Here is a 14,121-nt window from a genome sequence, read left to right as displayed (position 1 = left end):
TCCCCATTTTGTACAGCTCCTCAGATGGCCTTTCTGTTTGCTAGATAGGATGCTGCCCCATTGATGAATCGTTTAATAAAGCCAATTAGATCTTCTAATTTACTCCGTTGTATTTTGGGTTTTTTTTTTTTAGCACGTATAAGTTGAAGGTGCAAAACAGGGTATGTTTGGCTCTGGAAAAAAGAACAATATATTTGTGATAACTTTACCAGCCCTCTGCCTCATTGTAAATTCCACAAGGGTGAACAAAGGCTGTGTCTGAATTTCCAGTTTTCTCATTACCTAGCAAACCCAAGCAACCTAGTCTGCATATAGTATAAACGCTCAACAAATAACTGTTAAATGAACGAAGTTTGTACATGAACTGGCCCATTGAGAAACTATTTCTACTCCAATTGCTTGATAATTTGGGCTTGATTATTTGGCTGAAACATCACCATCAAACTCTGGTTCTCCCTGAGGATTGATGTATTCACTTAATCTGATGCTTCATGTTTTCTCATTGTTCTTATACCATAAATGAAAAGACATATATTTCAAAGATTAGCGTTCTCTCTCTATAAAACAATGGCATCTGCCCTATTAGACTTTTTCTTTTTCCCTCCAATTTCTCTCATTATCCCAGCTTTCTGGAGTCAGCAGTGCGATTCCCGGTTTCCCCGCAGCTGGCTGCACTTACTGGGAAAAGCAACTCCAAATTCTGTCCTCAAGTGTTGAAACCTTTGAGCGCCGGGGGTGGGTTGTCAGGCACAGTGAAGCACTCTGCAGGGAGCAGTCTGCGAGCCAGGTTTTGCCCGCTTGCACCTCACCACTGCGAGACCATCTCAGCTAGCCGGGCCACCCACCTCTGAGCCCGCCGAGAGCGCCAGGTCCCCACTGTACGGCGGCGACTCGGTCAAGATGGCCGCGCCCGGGCGAATACCCAGGGGCGGCGCCATCGCAGCTGCCGAAATGGCAGAGGCCGCGCTCTGGGGGGCCGCCATGTCGGCCTCCGCCTGCCCCCTGATCCTGACAAAGCCAGAGACCGCGGATCGGAGGAGGAGTGTAGGGACAGCTGGACAGGCCGGGTGTTCCCCGGAGATGGCTGTGTCGGAGCCCGGGGGCAGCGCCGCGGTGAGCGCGATGATGCGGAGGGGTGGTCTGGTGGTCAGCTGCGGTCGAATCGGGCGTCAGTGACTGGAGGGTTACCGTAGTCTGTGAAGATAGGTGATTCGGGAGTTGGAGTCGGTACTGGAGGGCCTCTTGCAGGGGTGGGGGGATGGTGTTAGCACACTCAGGGATCTATGGAGTAGTGCTCGGGAGGTGTCTGTGGAGTCCGTGACTGCTGCAGTTTGAGGAAATCAGTGTTTGAGGGATATACGGTGACAGTGGTTGGAGGGGAGGGGTCTGTGGCGGTCCTTGGAAAGTCAGAGTTTGGGAGGCCATGGGGATCAGAAATGGGGGCTTTGGGATGTATCAAAGATTGGGGAGTCTGTGGGGGTCGCAACTGGGAATGTCTAGGGGAGCCAGCGATTACGGTGCCTTTGGTAGTTAGACTGGATTGTCCCGGGCTGCGTGCAGAGGTGCAGGGAGGTCAGTTAGTAGCTTATTGCAGTAGTTAAAGCGAAGAGATGATGATGATGGTTTACAATAGGCCAGGATGTTGAAAGGCTCTTCTGCATCGATATAGAGATAGTGCAGGACTGTGGTGAAAAGGGATCTGGTGTTAAAGTTTTCAGTGAATGAGGGAGGATGACTGCAGAAAAGTTGACATGAAAGACCTGAAACAGCTGTCCTTAGAAAGGTCTGATTGCAAGGCTAACATCCGAGAACTTAGATTTCAGGAGAGTTCCCACTATTCCCAGGAATTTTAAAAGTGGCTCACTGTGCCTAAACCATGTGAACAATGTGGTTTATGCTGAATGCCTGATTTCCTTCTGGGAATCTGGGACTTTTGTATATGCTAGGCACAGAGAGGCTATTTGACCAACCCCTAAAAATGTTGTTTACCAAGCATTGGTAAACAACATTTTTTTAAATTGAAGTATAGTTGATTTACGATGTTGTGTTAGTTTCTGGTGTACAGCAAAGTGAAAAAATATATATATATACATATATTCTTTTTCATATTCTTTTCCATTATGGTTTATTACAAGACATTGAATATAATTCCCTGTGCTATACAGTAGGACCTTGTTGTTTATTTATTTTATATATAGTAGTTTGTATCTGCGAATCCCAAACTCCTAATTTATCCCTCCCCCACCCCCTTTCCCCTTTGGTAATCTACGTTTGTTTTCAATGTCTGTGAGTCTGTTTCTGTTTTGTAAATAAGTTCATTTGTGTCATATTTTAGATTCCACATATAAGTGATATCATATGGTGTTTGACTGACTTACTTCACTTAGTATGATAATCTCTAGGTCCATCCATGTTGCTGCAAATGGTATTATTTCATTCTTTTATATGGCTGAGTGGTATTCCATTGTGTGTGTGTGTGTGTGTGTGTGTGTGTGTATATGTATATATATATGTATATATATACACCACATCTTCTTTATGCATTCATCTGTCAACAGACATTTAGGCTGTTTCCATGTCTTGGCCATTGTAAATAGTGCTGCAGTGAACACAGGGGTGCATGTATCTTTTCGAATTAGAGTTTTCATCTTTTCTGAATATATGCCCAAGAGTAGTGGGATTGCTGGAACCTATGACAACTCTATTTTTAGTTTCTTAAGGAGCCTCCATACTGTTCTCCATAGTGGCTGTACCAATTTACATTCCTACCAATAGTGTAGGAGGGTTCCCTTTTCTCCACACCCTCTCCAGAATTTATTATTTGTAGACTTTTTAATGATGGCCGTTCTGACCAGTGTGAGGTAATACCTCATTGTAGTTTTGATTTACATTTCTCTAATAATTAGCAACGTTGAACATTTTTTCATGTGCCTATTGGCCATCTTTATGTCTTCTTTGGAGAAATGTCCATTTAGGTTTTCTGCCTATTTTTTTATTATTTTTTTTATTGAGTTCTATGAGCTGTTTGTATATTTTGGAAGTTAAGCCCTTGTTAGTAGCATCGTTTGGTAAACAACATTTCACATGTGTTAGCACAACTCATTTCTGAAAGAATTAAGTATGTACTGTGTGACTCTACTGGGAGAGGACTCTTGGAAACTTGTTCCTGGCTTCCTCTGGACTTCACCTCATGCAGCTTTTTCCTTAGCTGATTTTGCACTGAATTCTTTTGCTGTGCTAAACCATAGCTATGAGTACAGCTCTATGCTGAACCCTGTGAGTCCTTCTAGTGAATCATCGAACCAGACTATTAATGGGTTAAAGTCTGGTGATACTCTAAACGACATAGGGATTTTGAAGGATGAGTGAAAAACTGTTGAAAGTATAATTTACTTCATTTTCAGGCCCTGAGGTACATGGGTTGGGGTGGAGGTGGGCAAACAACCTCCACGGGGATCACTGTAAGGGAACAGAGTCCTCAAGAGACAGGTAGGTTTTGGTTAAAGCAAGCAGGCAAAGGGAATGGCTAAAGAGGGTGAGCATGTAGTGAAGTTTACTGGCAGTGATTAGAGTTTCTGTAAAAGCCACTGTTTGAAAGTTCTGTTGGCATCAGTGACTGGAGATTGATAGGATTTGGGGTGATATCAGAGATGGAGATTGATATGTTCCACTGGTATCAATAGTTGAGGAACCTGTGGGAATATGTAATCAGAGTGTTTGTGCGGCGAGTGACTGGGGAGATCTGTTGCTGTTAGTGATTGGGAGTTTGTTGGGATCAGTAATTTTGGAATTATAGGCTTAGTGATTAGGAAGGGCCATGCTGGCTCAGTGATTGGGAGGCCAGTGACAATGAATGACGGGAGTTACAGGAATCAGTGACTGGACGTTTGTGAGGTCAGAGATTGGTGACACATGCAGCTAATTTATTGGTGGTTTATGGCGGTCAGGGGTGATCTTCAAATGTTAAACAGACATGTTTGAATGTATACTTATCAGTTTCAGAATTCTCCAGTAGCTGCCTAATAAGAGGAGAAGTTTAACATGCTTTAATTTCTCCCCTGTCCCCAACCAGTTATATGCCTGCTTATTTTTCTTACATCATGCCTCTTGATTTCAAGGTTACTTTTATAACAATTGCACCAGAACGTTATCAAGTTACTTGGATGTAACTAGACATTTTACTGGTTTTATTATTCATGGTTCTCTCTTGTATATGCTTAAGTCTTTCCCAATCTTGAAATCTTTACTCTGATCCAATTTTCCTTCTTTTAAAAATAATTCCTCTTCTTCTCCTCCTCCTGTCTCTCCTCTTCCTACCACATTCCCAGTTTCTCCCTCCCTCCTTCTCTTTATTTCTAAAGTACATAGGTAATATACTTTCTGCATCCTTACATGCCTAAAATACCTTACTTTTGCTTCCAAACATAAATGATTTTTTGACTGGTCATAAAAACCAAGGGTCTCAATTCTTCTACCTCAGAACTCTATAAACACTACTCCATGGTCTTTAGTTACAGAAGAAAAGATGAAGACTGATTCTGGTTTGTTTGTTTGTTGTAATTGTCTTTCTCTCTGATAATAATAGGAGTTTTTTTTCAAACTACCATAGACTAAGTGGCTTATAAACAACAGAAATTTGTTTCTGACAGTTCTGGAGGCTAGAAGTCCGACATCGGGTCGGGATCTGGCGACAGCCCTCTTCCAGGTTTCAGACTTCTTGTTGGATCCTTACTTGGCAGAAAGAGCAGAGACAGGAAGCAAGCTCTCTCGTGACTCTTATAAGGGCACTGATCCCATTCATGAAGTCTCCCCTCTCATGATGTCATTGAATCCTAATTATCTCCCAAAGACCCTATCTCCTAATATCATCACATTGGAGGGCAAGGTTTCAACAACGAACTGGGGGGACACAAACATTGAGTCCATTATAGGGACATTTCTTAATATGATTTTTGTCTCTCAAAAACAAAAATGCAAAATTGGGTAAAAAATAAGCCCCGTGTATAACATTATGATCATCAGTGAATGGTCAAGGTAAGAGAAAGTCATTATCATCTTGTCTGCATCTTTCACTGATGTGGATAACATTGGACTGAACTAGGAATGTGCTGTTACAGGGATCGGTAACATTCAAAGATGTGACTATGGCCTTTACCAAGAAGGAATGGGAGCAACTAGATCCTGCTCAAAAGAGCCTGTACAAGGATGTGATGCTGGAGAATTACAGCAACCTAGCCTCAATGGGTAAGGACAAAGTAATTCAAAGTGTGCCTACTGTGATGCCTTCTCTCTGAAGTCCTTGGATAAGTTTATCCTTAATTTTTATGAATCAAAGAGTTTTAATCCCTTTTGGGTACTAGCCAGAATACTTGTGCTCCTCTGCCTTGAAAATGGAGGATCTACTCAGATGGGGTACATGGACATCTGCACTGTGAAATTTCAGAAGCCATGTGTTCTTTTATCCTTTAAAAGCTCTGAAGCTTAAATGGTAGGGCTTGATTTCTGGAATGTTTGTTGTTCTAACACTCAATTTCTATCTTTTCTCATGAATAGGGTATCAAGCTCTCAAACCAGACATGATATCCAAGTTGGGAAAAGGAGAAGAGCCATGGCTGGGAAAGGGGAAAAGACCCAGACAAGGTGGTCTGAGTGAAATAGCAAGACCCAAGGGAATAGGAGACAATGGAAGTAAGTTCCTAGTTTCTTGGTGGTAACTTTGGAATTCTTTTTTTTTTCACATTTTGATTATTTATTAATTTAAAAAAATATATATTTCTTTTTATTGAAGTATAGTTGATTTACAATATTGTGTTAGTTTGAGGCGTACAGCAAAGTGATTCAGTTATACATACATATATTTTTTAAGATTCTTTTCCCTTATAGGCTATTGCAAAATAGTATATTTCCCTGTGCTATACAGTATGTCCTTGTTGGTTTTGTTTTATATACAGTAGTGTGTATATGTTAATCCCAAATTCCTAAATTATCCCTTCCTCTCATCTTTCCCCTTTGGTAACCGTAAGTTTGTTTTCTATGTCTGTAGGTCTGCTTCTGTTTTGTACAGTTCATTTGTATCATTTTTTTTTAGATTCCATATATAAGCGATATTGTATGATATTCGTCTTTGTCTGGTTTACTTCACTTAGTATGATAATCTCTAGGTCCATGTTGCTGCAGATGGCATTATTTCATTCTTTTTTATGGCTGAGTAATATTCCATTGTATAAATATACCACATCTTCTTTATCCATTTATCTGTTGATGGACATTTAGGTTGCCTCCATGTCTTGGCTATTGTAAATAGTGCTGCAGTGAAAATTGGGGTGCATGTATCTTTTCGATTATGGATTTCTCTAGATAAGTGCCCAGGAGTGGGATTGCAGGATCATGTGGTAGCTCTATTCTTAGTTTTTTAAGAAACCTCCATACTGTCTTCCATAGTGGCTGTACCAATTTACATTCCCACTAACAGTATTGGAGGGTTCCTTTTTCTCCACATTCTCTCCAGCATTTATTATTTGTAGACTTTTTGATGGCCATTCTGACTGGTGTGAGGTGATACCTCATTGTGGTTTTGTTTTTGTTTTTGTTTTTGCGGTACGCGGGCCTCTCACTGTTGTGGCCTCTCCCGTTGCGGAGCACAGGCTCTGGACGCGCAGGCTCAGCGGCCATGGCTCACGGGCCCAGCCGCTCCGCGGCATATGGGATCTTTCTGGACCAGGACACGAACCCGTATCCCCTGCATCGGCAGGCGGACTCTCAACCACTGCGCCACCAGGGAAGCCCCTCTCATTGTGGTTTTGATTTGCATTTCTCTAATAATTAGCAGTGTTGAGCATCTTTTCATGTGCCTGTTGGCCATCTGTGTGTATTCTTTGGAGAAATGTTCTGTTTAGATCTTCTGCCCATTTTTTGATTGGGTTGTTTTTTGCTTTTTTTTTTTTGATATTGAGCTGTATGTGCTGTTTTTATATTTTGGAGATTAATCCCTTGTTGGTTGCATAGTTTGCAAATATTTCCTCCCATTCTGTAGATTGTCTTTTCATTTTGTTTATGGTTTCCTCTGCTGTGCAAAAGCTTTTAAGTTTAATTTGGTTCTATTTGTTTATTTTTGCTTTTATTTCCATTACTCTAGGAGAAGGTCCCAAAAGATATTGCTGCAGTTTATGTCAAAGATTGTTCTGCCTGTGTTTTCCTGTAGGAGTTTTATAGTATCTGATCTTACATTTAGGTCTTTAATCCATTTTGAGTTTATTTTTGTGTATGGTGTTAGAGAATGTTCTAATTTCATTCTTTTACACATAGCTGTCTAGTTTTCCCAGCACCACTTATTGGAGAGAACTGTCTTTTCTCCATTGTATATTCTTGACTCCTTTGTCATAGATTAATTGACCATAGGTGCACGGATTTGGAATTCTTCAAATAATTTATTCTTAAATTCGTCTTATAGATCCTAGGAAGTAGCAGTAGAAAAATATCAAAATCTCCTAGGGGAAAAAGAGTTCAAACTACAAAGATTCTCCAACCTTGGAGATTCTAATATCTCTTCCTTCTGTGAACCTGTCCACATGAGAGGTTCTCATAGGAGACTCACTGTAGTCGGGAGCCAGTGTGACTTATGGGGATTTGCTTATACCATTTGTATCAGTCAGCTTAGGCTAAGTTACGTCCCATTAAAGAAAGACCCTAAAATCTTAGTGGCCTACAAAAAGAAAGATTTGTTTCTTGCTCAAGCTGCAGCCCTTTTCCACATTATCTTGTGACCTACGCTGAAAGAGCAGTCCCTATTTGGCAAATTCTGGTCTCATTACAGAGGCAATGAAGAGGGAGTGGAACCATATGATGACTTAAAATCACTGATTGGATGTGGTAGATATCTCTTTCTGCTTACATTTTATTGGTTCATTAGTCAGAGCAGATCACCTGGCCACTCCCAAGTTCAACTGGGTAGGAATGTATACTCCTTTCACAGGGAGGATTCAAATGGCCATACAGTGGGGCTAGGAGGTGTAATCCACAGGGAACAATAATACAGTCTGCCATACCACTCGGGTTGTGGTAGGAAAAAAGGTGAAAAACAGGGCTCTAAACCTTGGGTACCAGACCATCAGATGTCTAACTGACCCTTCCATATAGCCATCTTTCCTCATCCATGCTCTCTGTTGCTCAGGTTTGAGAAAGAGCAGTGAACCCTTTTAGCTGTTTTCTTAAGTAATCCCATTCCTGCTTACCTCTCTAAAGCAATGCTTTTAAAAATTATCCTCCCTTTTCCTAATATCCTCAGCTTTTCTCCCTTCATCTACCCACACTCTTAGACCCCATAGTATCAAATTTCTCTCCTTAGAGATTCAGGCATTCTTAAATCTGTCCTCTATCCAATCTCTTGGGGTAATCCTCCTGCCCCTCATTACCTTCCATTTCCCCCCTTTCACTGTGAAATGCTCTAGACCTGTGGTCCATACCACCAACATTATTTCCATTTTCTCCCTAACCCTGGCAGTCAAATTCCATAGGATCCATGCCTCTAACAATTTCTGACTTTAAAGTCAGCAGTGGTAACCTTCCAGTGCATATTGTAATAGTTTTGATCAGCCTGAAATTCTTGCCCACCTAGCTTGAATTATACCACTTGAATTTGATTTTATCGTTTAAGTGTTCCTTTACCAATTTTTTCACCAGATTCTCTTCTTTCTCACTTTGAAGTGTCCCTAAGGTTTTGTCTTCTACTGTCTATTCTTTTTTTAAATTCTGTTTTCCTCAAAGGAATAATCTGTTGTGTAAATACAAGCTATTTATTCTATACTGGTGACTTCCAAGATAAATTTATCTTGTCCAGATAAATCTTCAATTCCTTTGTCTTATATTTTACCTCCTTACAGGATAGCTTATTCTCAGATGGTCAGAAATTGAAAGCTTTATCTTTCTTTCTAAATTAGAGCTTCCTTCCACCTTCCTTGTTTTTATCAGGGTCAGATTTTAGGCCTGTCTGCCATGGAGTTCCCATGAATCCTTGCTCTCTGCCTTCCCTCTTACTATTCTTTCCTCAGTTCCTGATTTTTTTCCCCCCTCAGTTCTGACTGACATCACCCAAATTATATTCATATTGTCCCATACCTAAATTGCTCCAATTCTTAGGTAGCTTATTAAATCCCCCCTTAAAAATATTCGTCTTAGATGTTGCCACCAAACATTAAAATATTCAGTTATTATATATCACTACAGTCCCCAAATTAGCAGAATGTCCACAATATCTTTTTAAGTTTCTTCTAACATTGAATTTTTCAAGACTCCATGAATTTCCCAAGACCAGAGGGACCAGTCCTTCAAATGACAAATGAAGAGACTTCATAGAGTTTTCTTTGTTTGTTTGTTTTTGTTTATTTTATTTTATTTATTTTTGGCTGCGTTGTGTCTTTGTTGCGGCACGCAGGCTTTCTCTAGTTGCGGTGAGCAGGGGCTACTCTTCATTGCTGTGTGCAGGTTTTTCATTGCAGTGGCTTCTCTTGTTGCAGGGCACAGGCTCTAGGCTCCCGGGCTTCAGTAGTTGTGGCATGATGGCTCAGTAGTTGTGGCTCACGGGCTCTAGAGCGCAGACTCAGTAGTTGCGGTGCACGGGCTTAGTTGTTCCACGGCATGTGGGATCTTCCCGGACCAGGGCTCAAACCCGTGTCCCCTGCATTGGCAGGCGGATTCTCAACCACTGAGCCACCAGAGAAGTCCTTCATAGAATTTTTGATCCCTGCATTAGTGGCTCCAGTTTTGGCTGTCTTCACTTTTCTCGCTGATACTTGGTGTTACAACTAAAAAATAATCCTGAGTCATTTAATACATACATTTTTGTCATTGCTACAGGGACTCTATTCTTGGCTCAGCTTCTTCTGTCGTTCTGGAAGTTTCTTCAAGGAAGGACTATTCTATTCCCTCCAATGATTTGCTGGGTCTAATGAGCTCCATGCTTCAATTTCTGAAGTTACAGTCATTTTAGCTTAAAATTCATGTCTTAGTTACTGTCTCAGATTCAGGACAAGCTTATAGCCTTAATTACATGCTCTGCCAGACCCAGCTCTCCTCTAGTATTACCCTATTATTATACCAGTTCACTAGTTCAGAGCCTCCTCCCCTCCCTAATGGTAAATTTCTCTTGTGGTGCTTTATATCTTTTCCAGCTGGCCAATGTCAGTTGGGACCAGCCCAAATCATCATAATAAGAGGTTCTTATAATGTTACACCTCAAGGGGAAAGGTTTGAGTTTTGATCCCTTTCTTCCCAGAGGGAGATTTGCCTCCATCCATCCCAGCATCCTTGGACATTGGAAGATGCAGCCTTGTCATGCTACATAAAAGTTCTTGTTGGGCTTCCCTGGTGGTGCAGTGGTTGAGAGTCCGCCTGCCGATGCAGGGGACGTGGGTTCGTGCCCCGGCCCGGGAAGATCCCACATGCCGTGGAGTGGCTGGGCCCGTGAGCCATGGCCGCTGAGCCTGCGCGTCCGGAGCCTGTGCTCCGCAACGGGAGAGGCCACAACAGTGAGAGGCCCGCGTACGGCCAAAAAAAAAAAAAAAAAGTTCTTGTTATACTCTTTCTCTCAGGATGCTTGCATCACTTAAAATTTCCTAAATGAAAAAGTAGCTGGCAACTCCAATTCTTCCTACTATAACACTACTTTATGTATACTTATAAAAATTGATCTACTCCATGGGAACTAATCTCTTAAAAGTTCTCCATAAAAGTAATAGTATTTCCTGGCTATATATTCAAACGGCATAACTCTTTTCTGTTTGAACTCAGTTTTCACTTTATCCATGTAATGTTCTTTTACTAGTAAAACAACTATTCACTTTTTATCTCTTTCTTTCTGAGGTCATGGGGACTCTTATATCTGCTTCTCTCTTTGAGTCTCTTTGATTCCTATCCTGAAGCTTTTTCTGTTTTTCCATGTCCATAGCTGAAAAAGGCCACCCCCAAAATGGTAGTCCTAGCTTCTAAATTGTTTGGTTTTTACATATGTAACATCCATATCTAGCTAACAGAAGTCTTCAAGTTTCAATTCTAAGTTCTTAGGAGAATTGTTGAATAGCTGGAGCCTGGTGTTTACCACTGTCTGATCAATTGTTTTCAAGGAGAAGTTGGATCATATGCTACAAACATGGCTGCCTACTTCTGGCAATGTGGGTGGTGGTCTCAGAGAAGGGAAGCATGGATTGAGAAGATATCTCAAAATGTATAATTGTATAATGTGTGGAGGAAAGAATGTGAGCAGTCACTTAGAGTTAGGAATTAGCTTAAAACTTATAATTGGCAATTAGAGTGACCTGACAGGAAGGTGTGCTCCATAGCAAACTATTGGAAAACAAGTGTGTGTGTACACTGTAAATCCGAATGGTGTAAAGTTTATTTGCCAATATCAAACTTTATAATATGGTAAAAACATCAGGTAACTCATAGAAACTGTGGGATGTTTCTTACTACAGGAATTGCATTATTAATCATGGGTGGTAGCAGTGGAACATCCTTTCCTGCTTAATCCCTCAGTCATCTATATGCTGTTCAGTACTCTTTGATGGACTTACCTTATTTTCTCTTATTTTGGCTCTTTGGGGAGCAATAACAAAATTTTACTTGAGCTATCCTAAGTAAATGGAGGAATTTATTATAAGGCTTCTTGTAACCTAAGGGGTGATACTTCAGCTGGGGACTAGAACCAGTACTGGGAAGCCATTAGGAACTGGGATTATGCAATTGGTCTCTTTGAGGACACATGATCTTACATCTCTGCTTTTCTGTGTATGTGTGCTTTATTCTTTGTACTGATGAACTTTCTGTTTACATAGGGAAAATGTGGCTTTGTAGTACTTGTCTTATATCATTTTTAAATTTAGCACCCAGTGGAGACTAACTAGAGTCTAAGTTTTTAGGAGACATACTCTTATTGGACATCTTGGCTTGAGCCAGCTGTCTCCAACCGTGACTATGGAGAGTTGAATGAATACAGATGGGCTGTAAGAGCCAAATACTGTTGGTGGATTGGCAGTTATTAAATCTGGGCAACTTGGGCTGAGGAGAGACTTCAAAAAGTGTCAACAACAATTACAAGCTTTTAACTTCATCTGTTTTTTATTCACTGCTCTTTGTGTTTATTTCATCTTTTCTCCCAGGTTGCAGGGTCATATTTATAAACAGCCAAAGCCTTTTCTAATCACTATTGTCAATTTTCTTTTCCTGTTTTTACTACAGCACTTTGCCCCTCAAGTCCAAAAAGACAGGGACATTTGCACTTGATATTTCATTCACTTTAGGATACTAGGCTTGAATAAAGATTCAGCCCCACAACAAGGCATTTCTTTATAAGTTGTATTCCAAAATATGAGAGTGCAAAGATTCACAAGAATGTCTCATTGAATTCCACTTTAGAAGAAGTCCAGCAAGATGATGACCAGCTAGAGAACCACCAGGAATCTCAAAACAAACTCCTTGGGGAAGTTGCTTTCAAGAAAACAACTCTGACTAAGAAAAAGGGCCATGAATGTAGTTCATTGGGGAAAAAAAATGTGAGTACAAAATATGTTCCTTCAAAAAAAAAGCTTCTTAAATTTGATTCACATGGAAAGAATTTAGACTTACCTGGTCATGTAAGAAATTATGTAGAAAAGAAACCTGATGTAGCTAAAGAGCATACGAAATCATTCAGCCATAGCTTATCTGATACAAAGAAAGACAAAAATCAAACTGGAAAAAAATGTGAGAAATTACCCAACCATAGCTCATCTAATAGTCCTGACAAAACTCAAACTGGCAAGAAACATACTGAACGGGACAAAATTCAAACTGGAGAAAAACATAAGGAATCATCCAGCCGTAGCTCATCTCATACTAAGTGTGACAAAACTCAGAATAAAGTGAAACCATATGAATGTAATGAATGTGGGAAGGTTCTCAGCCACAAACAAGGACTCGTTGACCATCAGAGAATTCATACAGGTGAGAAACCATATGAATGTAATGAATGTGGGATAGCCTTTAGCCAAAAGTCACACCTTGTTGTACACCAGAGAACTCACACTGGAGAAAAACCGTATGAGTGTATTCAGTGTGGCAAAGCCCATGGTCATAAACATGCCCTCACTGACCATCTGAGAGTTCATACTGGTGAAAAGCCCTATGAATGTACTGAATGTGGGAAAACCTTCAGACATAGCTCAAACCTTATTCAACATGTGAGATCTCATACAGGCGAGAAGCCCTATGAATGTAAGGAATGTGGAAAGTCCTTTAGGTATAACTCATCTCTTACAGAACATGTGAGAACTCATACAGGTGAAATACCATATGAATGTAATGAATGTGGAAAAGCCTTTAAGTATAGCTCATCCCTTACTAAACATATGAGAATTCATACAGGTGAGAAACCCTTTCAATGTAGTGAATGTGGGAAAGTTTTCAGCAAGAAGTCACACCTCATTATACATCAAAGAACTCATACTAAAGAGAAACCCTATAAATGTAATGAATGTGGAAAAGCCTTTGGACATAGCTCATCTCTTACTTACCATATGAGAACTCATACCGGTGAAAGTCCTTTTGAATGCAATCAATGTGGGAAGGCTTTCAAGCAAATTGAAGGTCTTACTCAACATCAGAGAGTTCATACTGGGGAGAAGCCCTATGAGTGTAATGAATGTGGGAAAGCCTTTACCCAAAAGTCACACCTCATTGTACATCAGAGAACTCATACTGGGGAGAAACCCTATGAATGTAATGAATGTGGAAAAGCGTTCAATGCAAAGTCACAACTTGTTATACATCAGAGATCCCACACTGGAGAGAAACCTTACGAATGTAATGAATGTGGAAAAGCCTTCAAACAAAATGCATCCCTTACTAAACATATGAAAACTCATTCAGAAGAGAAATCTCATGAGTGAAATTAGTGTGGGAAATCTGAACTAAAGGTTTTATTTAACCTTAGAAGTATTCTAACTTTAAAGAATGTTAGAAAGCTTTTAACAAGAAGTTACACCTTGTTACACATGAGAGAATTTGAAAATGAATCACCACATGGAAGAAATGGATGGAGAGTTTAAACCTTTTATATAAAATATTGTTTTAAAAATATTTTAAATGATC

The 14,121-nt window shown here is 40.4% G+C and overlaps 1 protein-coding gene across 3 annotated transcripts; it reads left to right on the top strand.

Moving 5' to 3' along the window:
• The first annotated feature begins 981 nt into the window (after window positions 1-981).
• On the top strand, window positions 982-13,919 carry ZFP37 (ZFP37 zinc finger protein). 3 transcript variants are annotated; one of them, XM_065878407.1, is made up of 4 exons: window positions 982-1,113; window positions 5,163-5,244; window positions 5,554-5,688; window positions 12,412-13,919. In XM_065878407.1, the coding sequence occupies exons 1-4, from the start codon at window positions 982-984 to the stop codon at window positions 13,917-13,919; spliced, it is 1,857 nt and encodes a 618-aa protein (XP_065734479.1). The 3 variants fall into 3 exon arrangements, with proteins under 3 accessions (XP_065734479.1, XP_065734477.1, XP_065734476.1); XM_065878405.1 differs by having other exon boundaries at window positions 5,160-5,244; XM_065878404.1 differs by having other exon boundaries at window positions 5,118-5,244.
• The last annotated feature ends 202 nt before the right edge of the window (window positions 13,920-14,121 follow it).

The sequence above is a fragment of the Phocoena phocoena genome, chromosome 6, assembly GCF_963924675.1.
Source record: "Phocoena phocoena chromosome 6, mPhoPho1.1, whole genome shotgun sequence".
In the NCBI taxonomy this organism is placed as follows: Eukaryota; Metazoa; Chordata; class Mammalia; order Artiodactyla; family Phocoenidae; genus Phocoena; species Phocoena phocoena.
This window is presented reverse-complemented; position numbering and strand designations above follow the sequence as displayed.

Coding starts and splice junctions, on each gene's coding strand:
- ZFP37 (XM_065878404.1), top strand. CDS start 982: ATGTCGGCCTCCGCCTGCCCCCTGATCCTGACAAAGCCAGAGACCGCG. Junction 1,114..5,117: donor AGCCCGGGGGCAGCGCCGCG/GTGAGCGCGATG, acceptor GTGCTGTTACAG/GGATCGGTAACATTCAAAGA. Junction 5,689..12,411: donor GGGAATAGGAGACAATGGAA/GTAAGTTCCTAG, acceptor CCACTTTAGAAG/AAGTCCAGCAAGATGATGAC.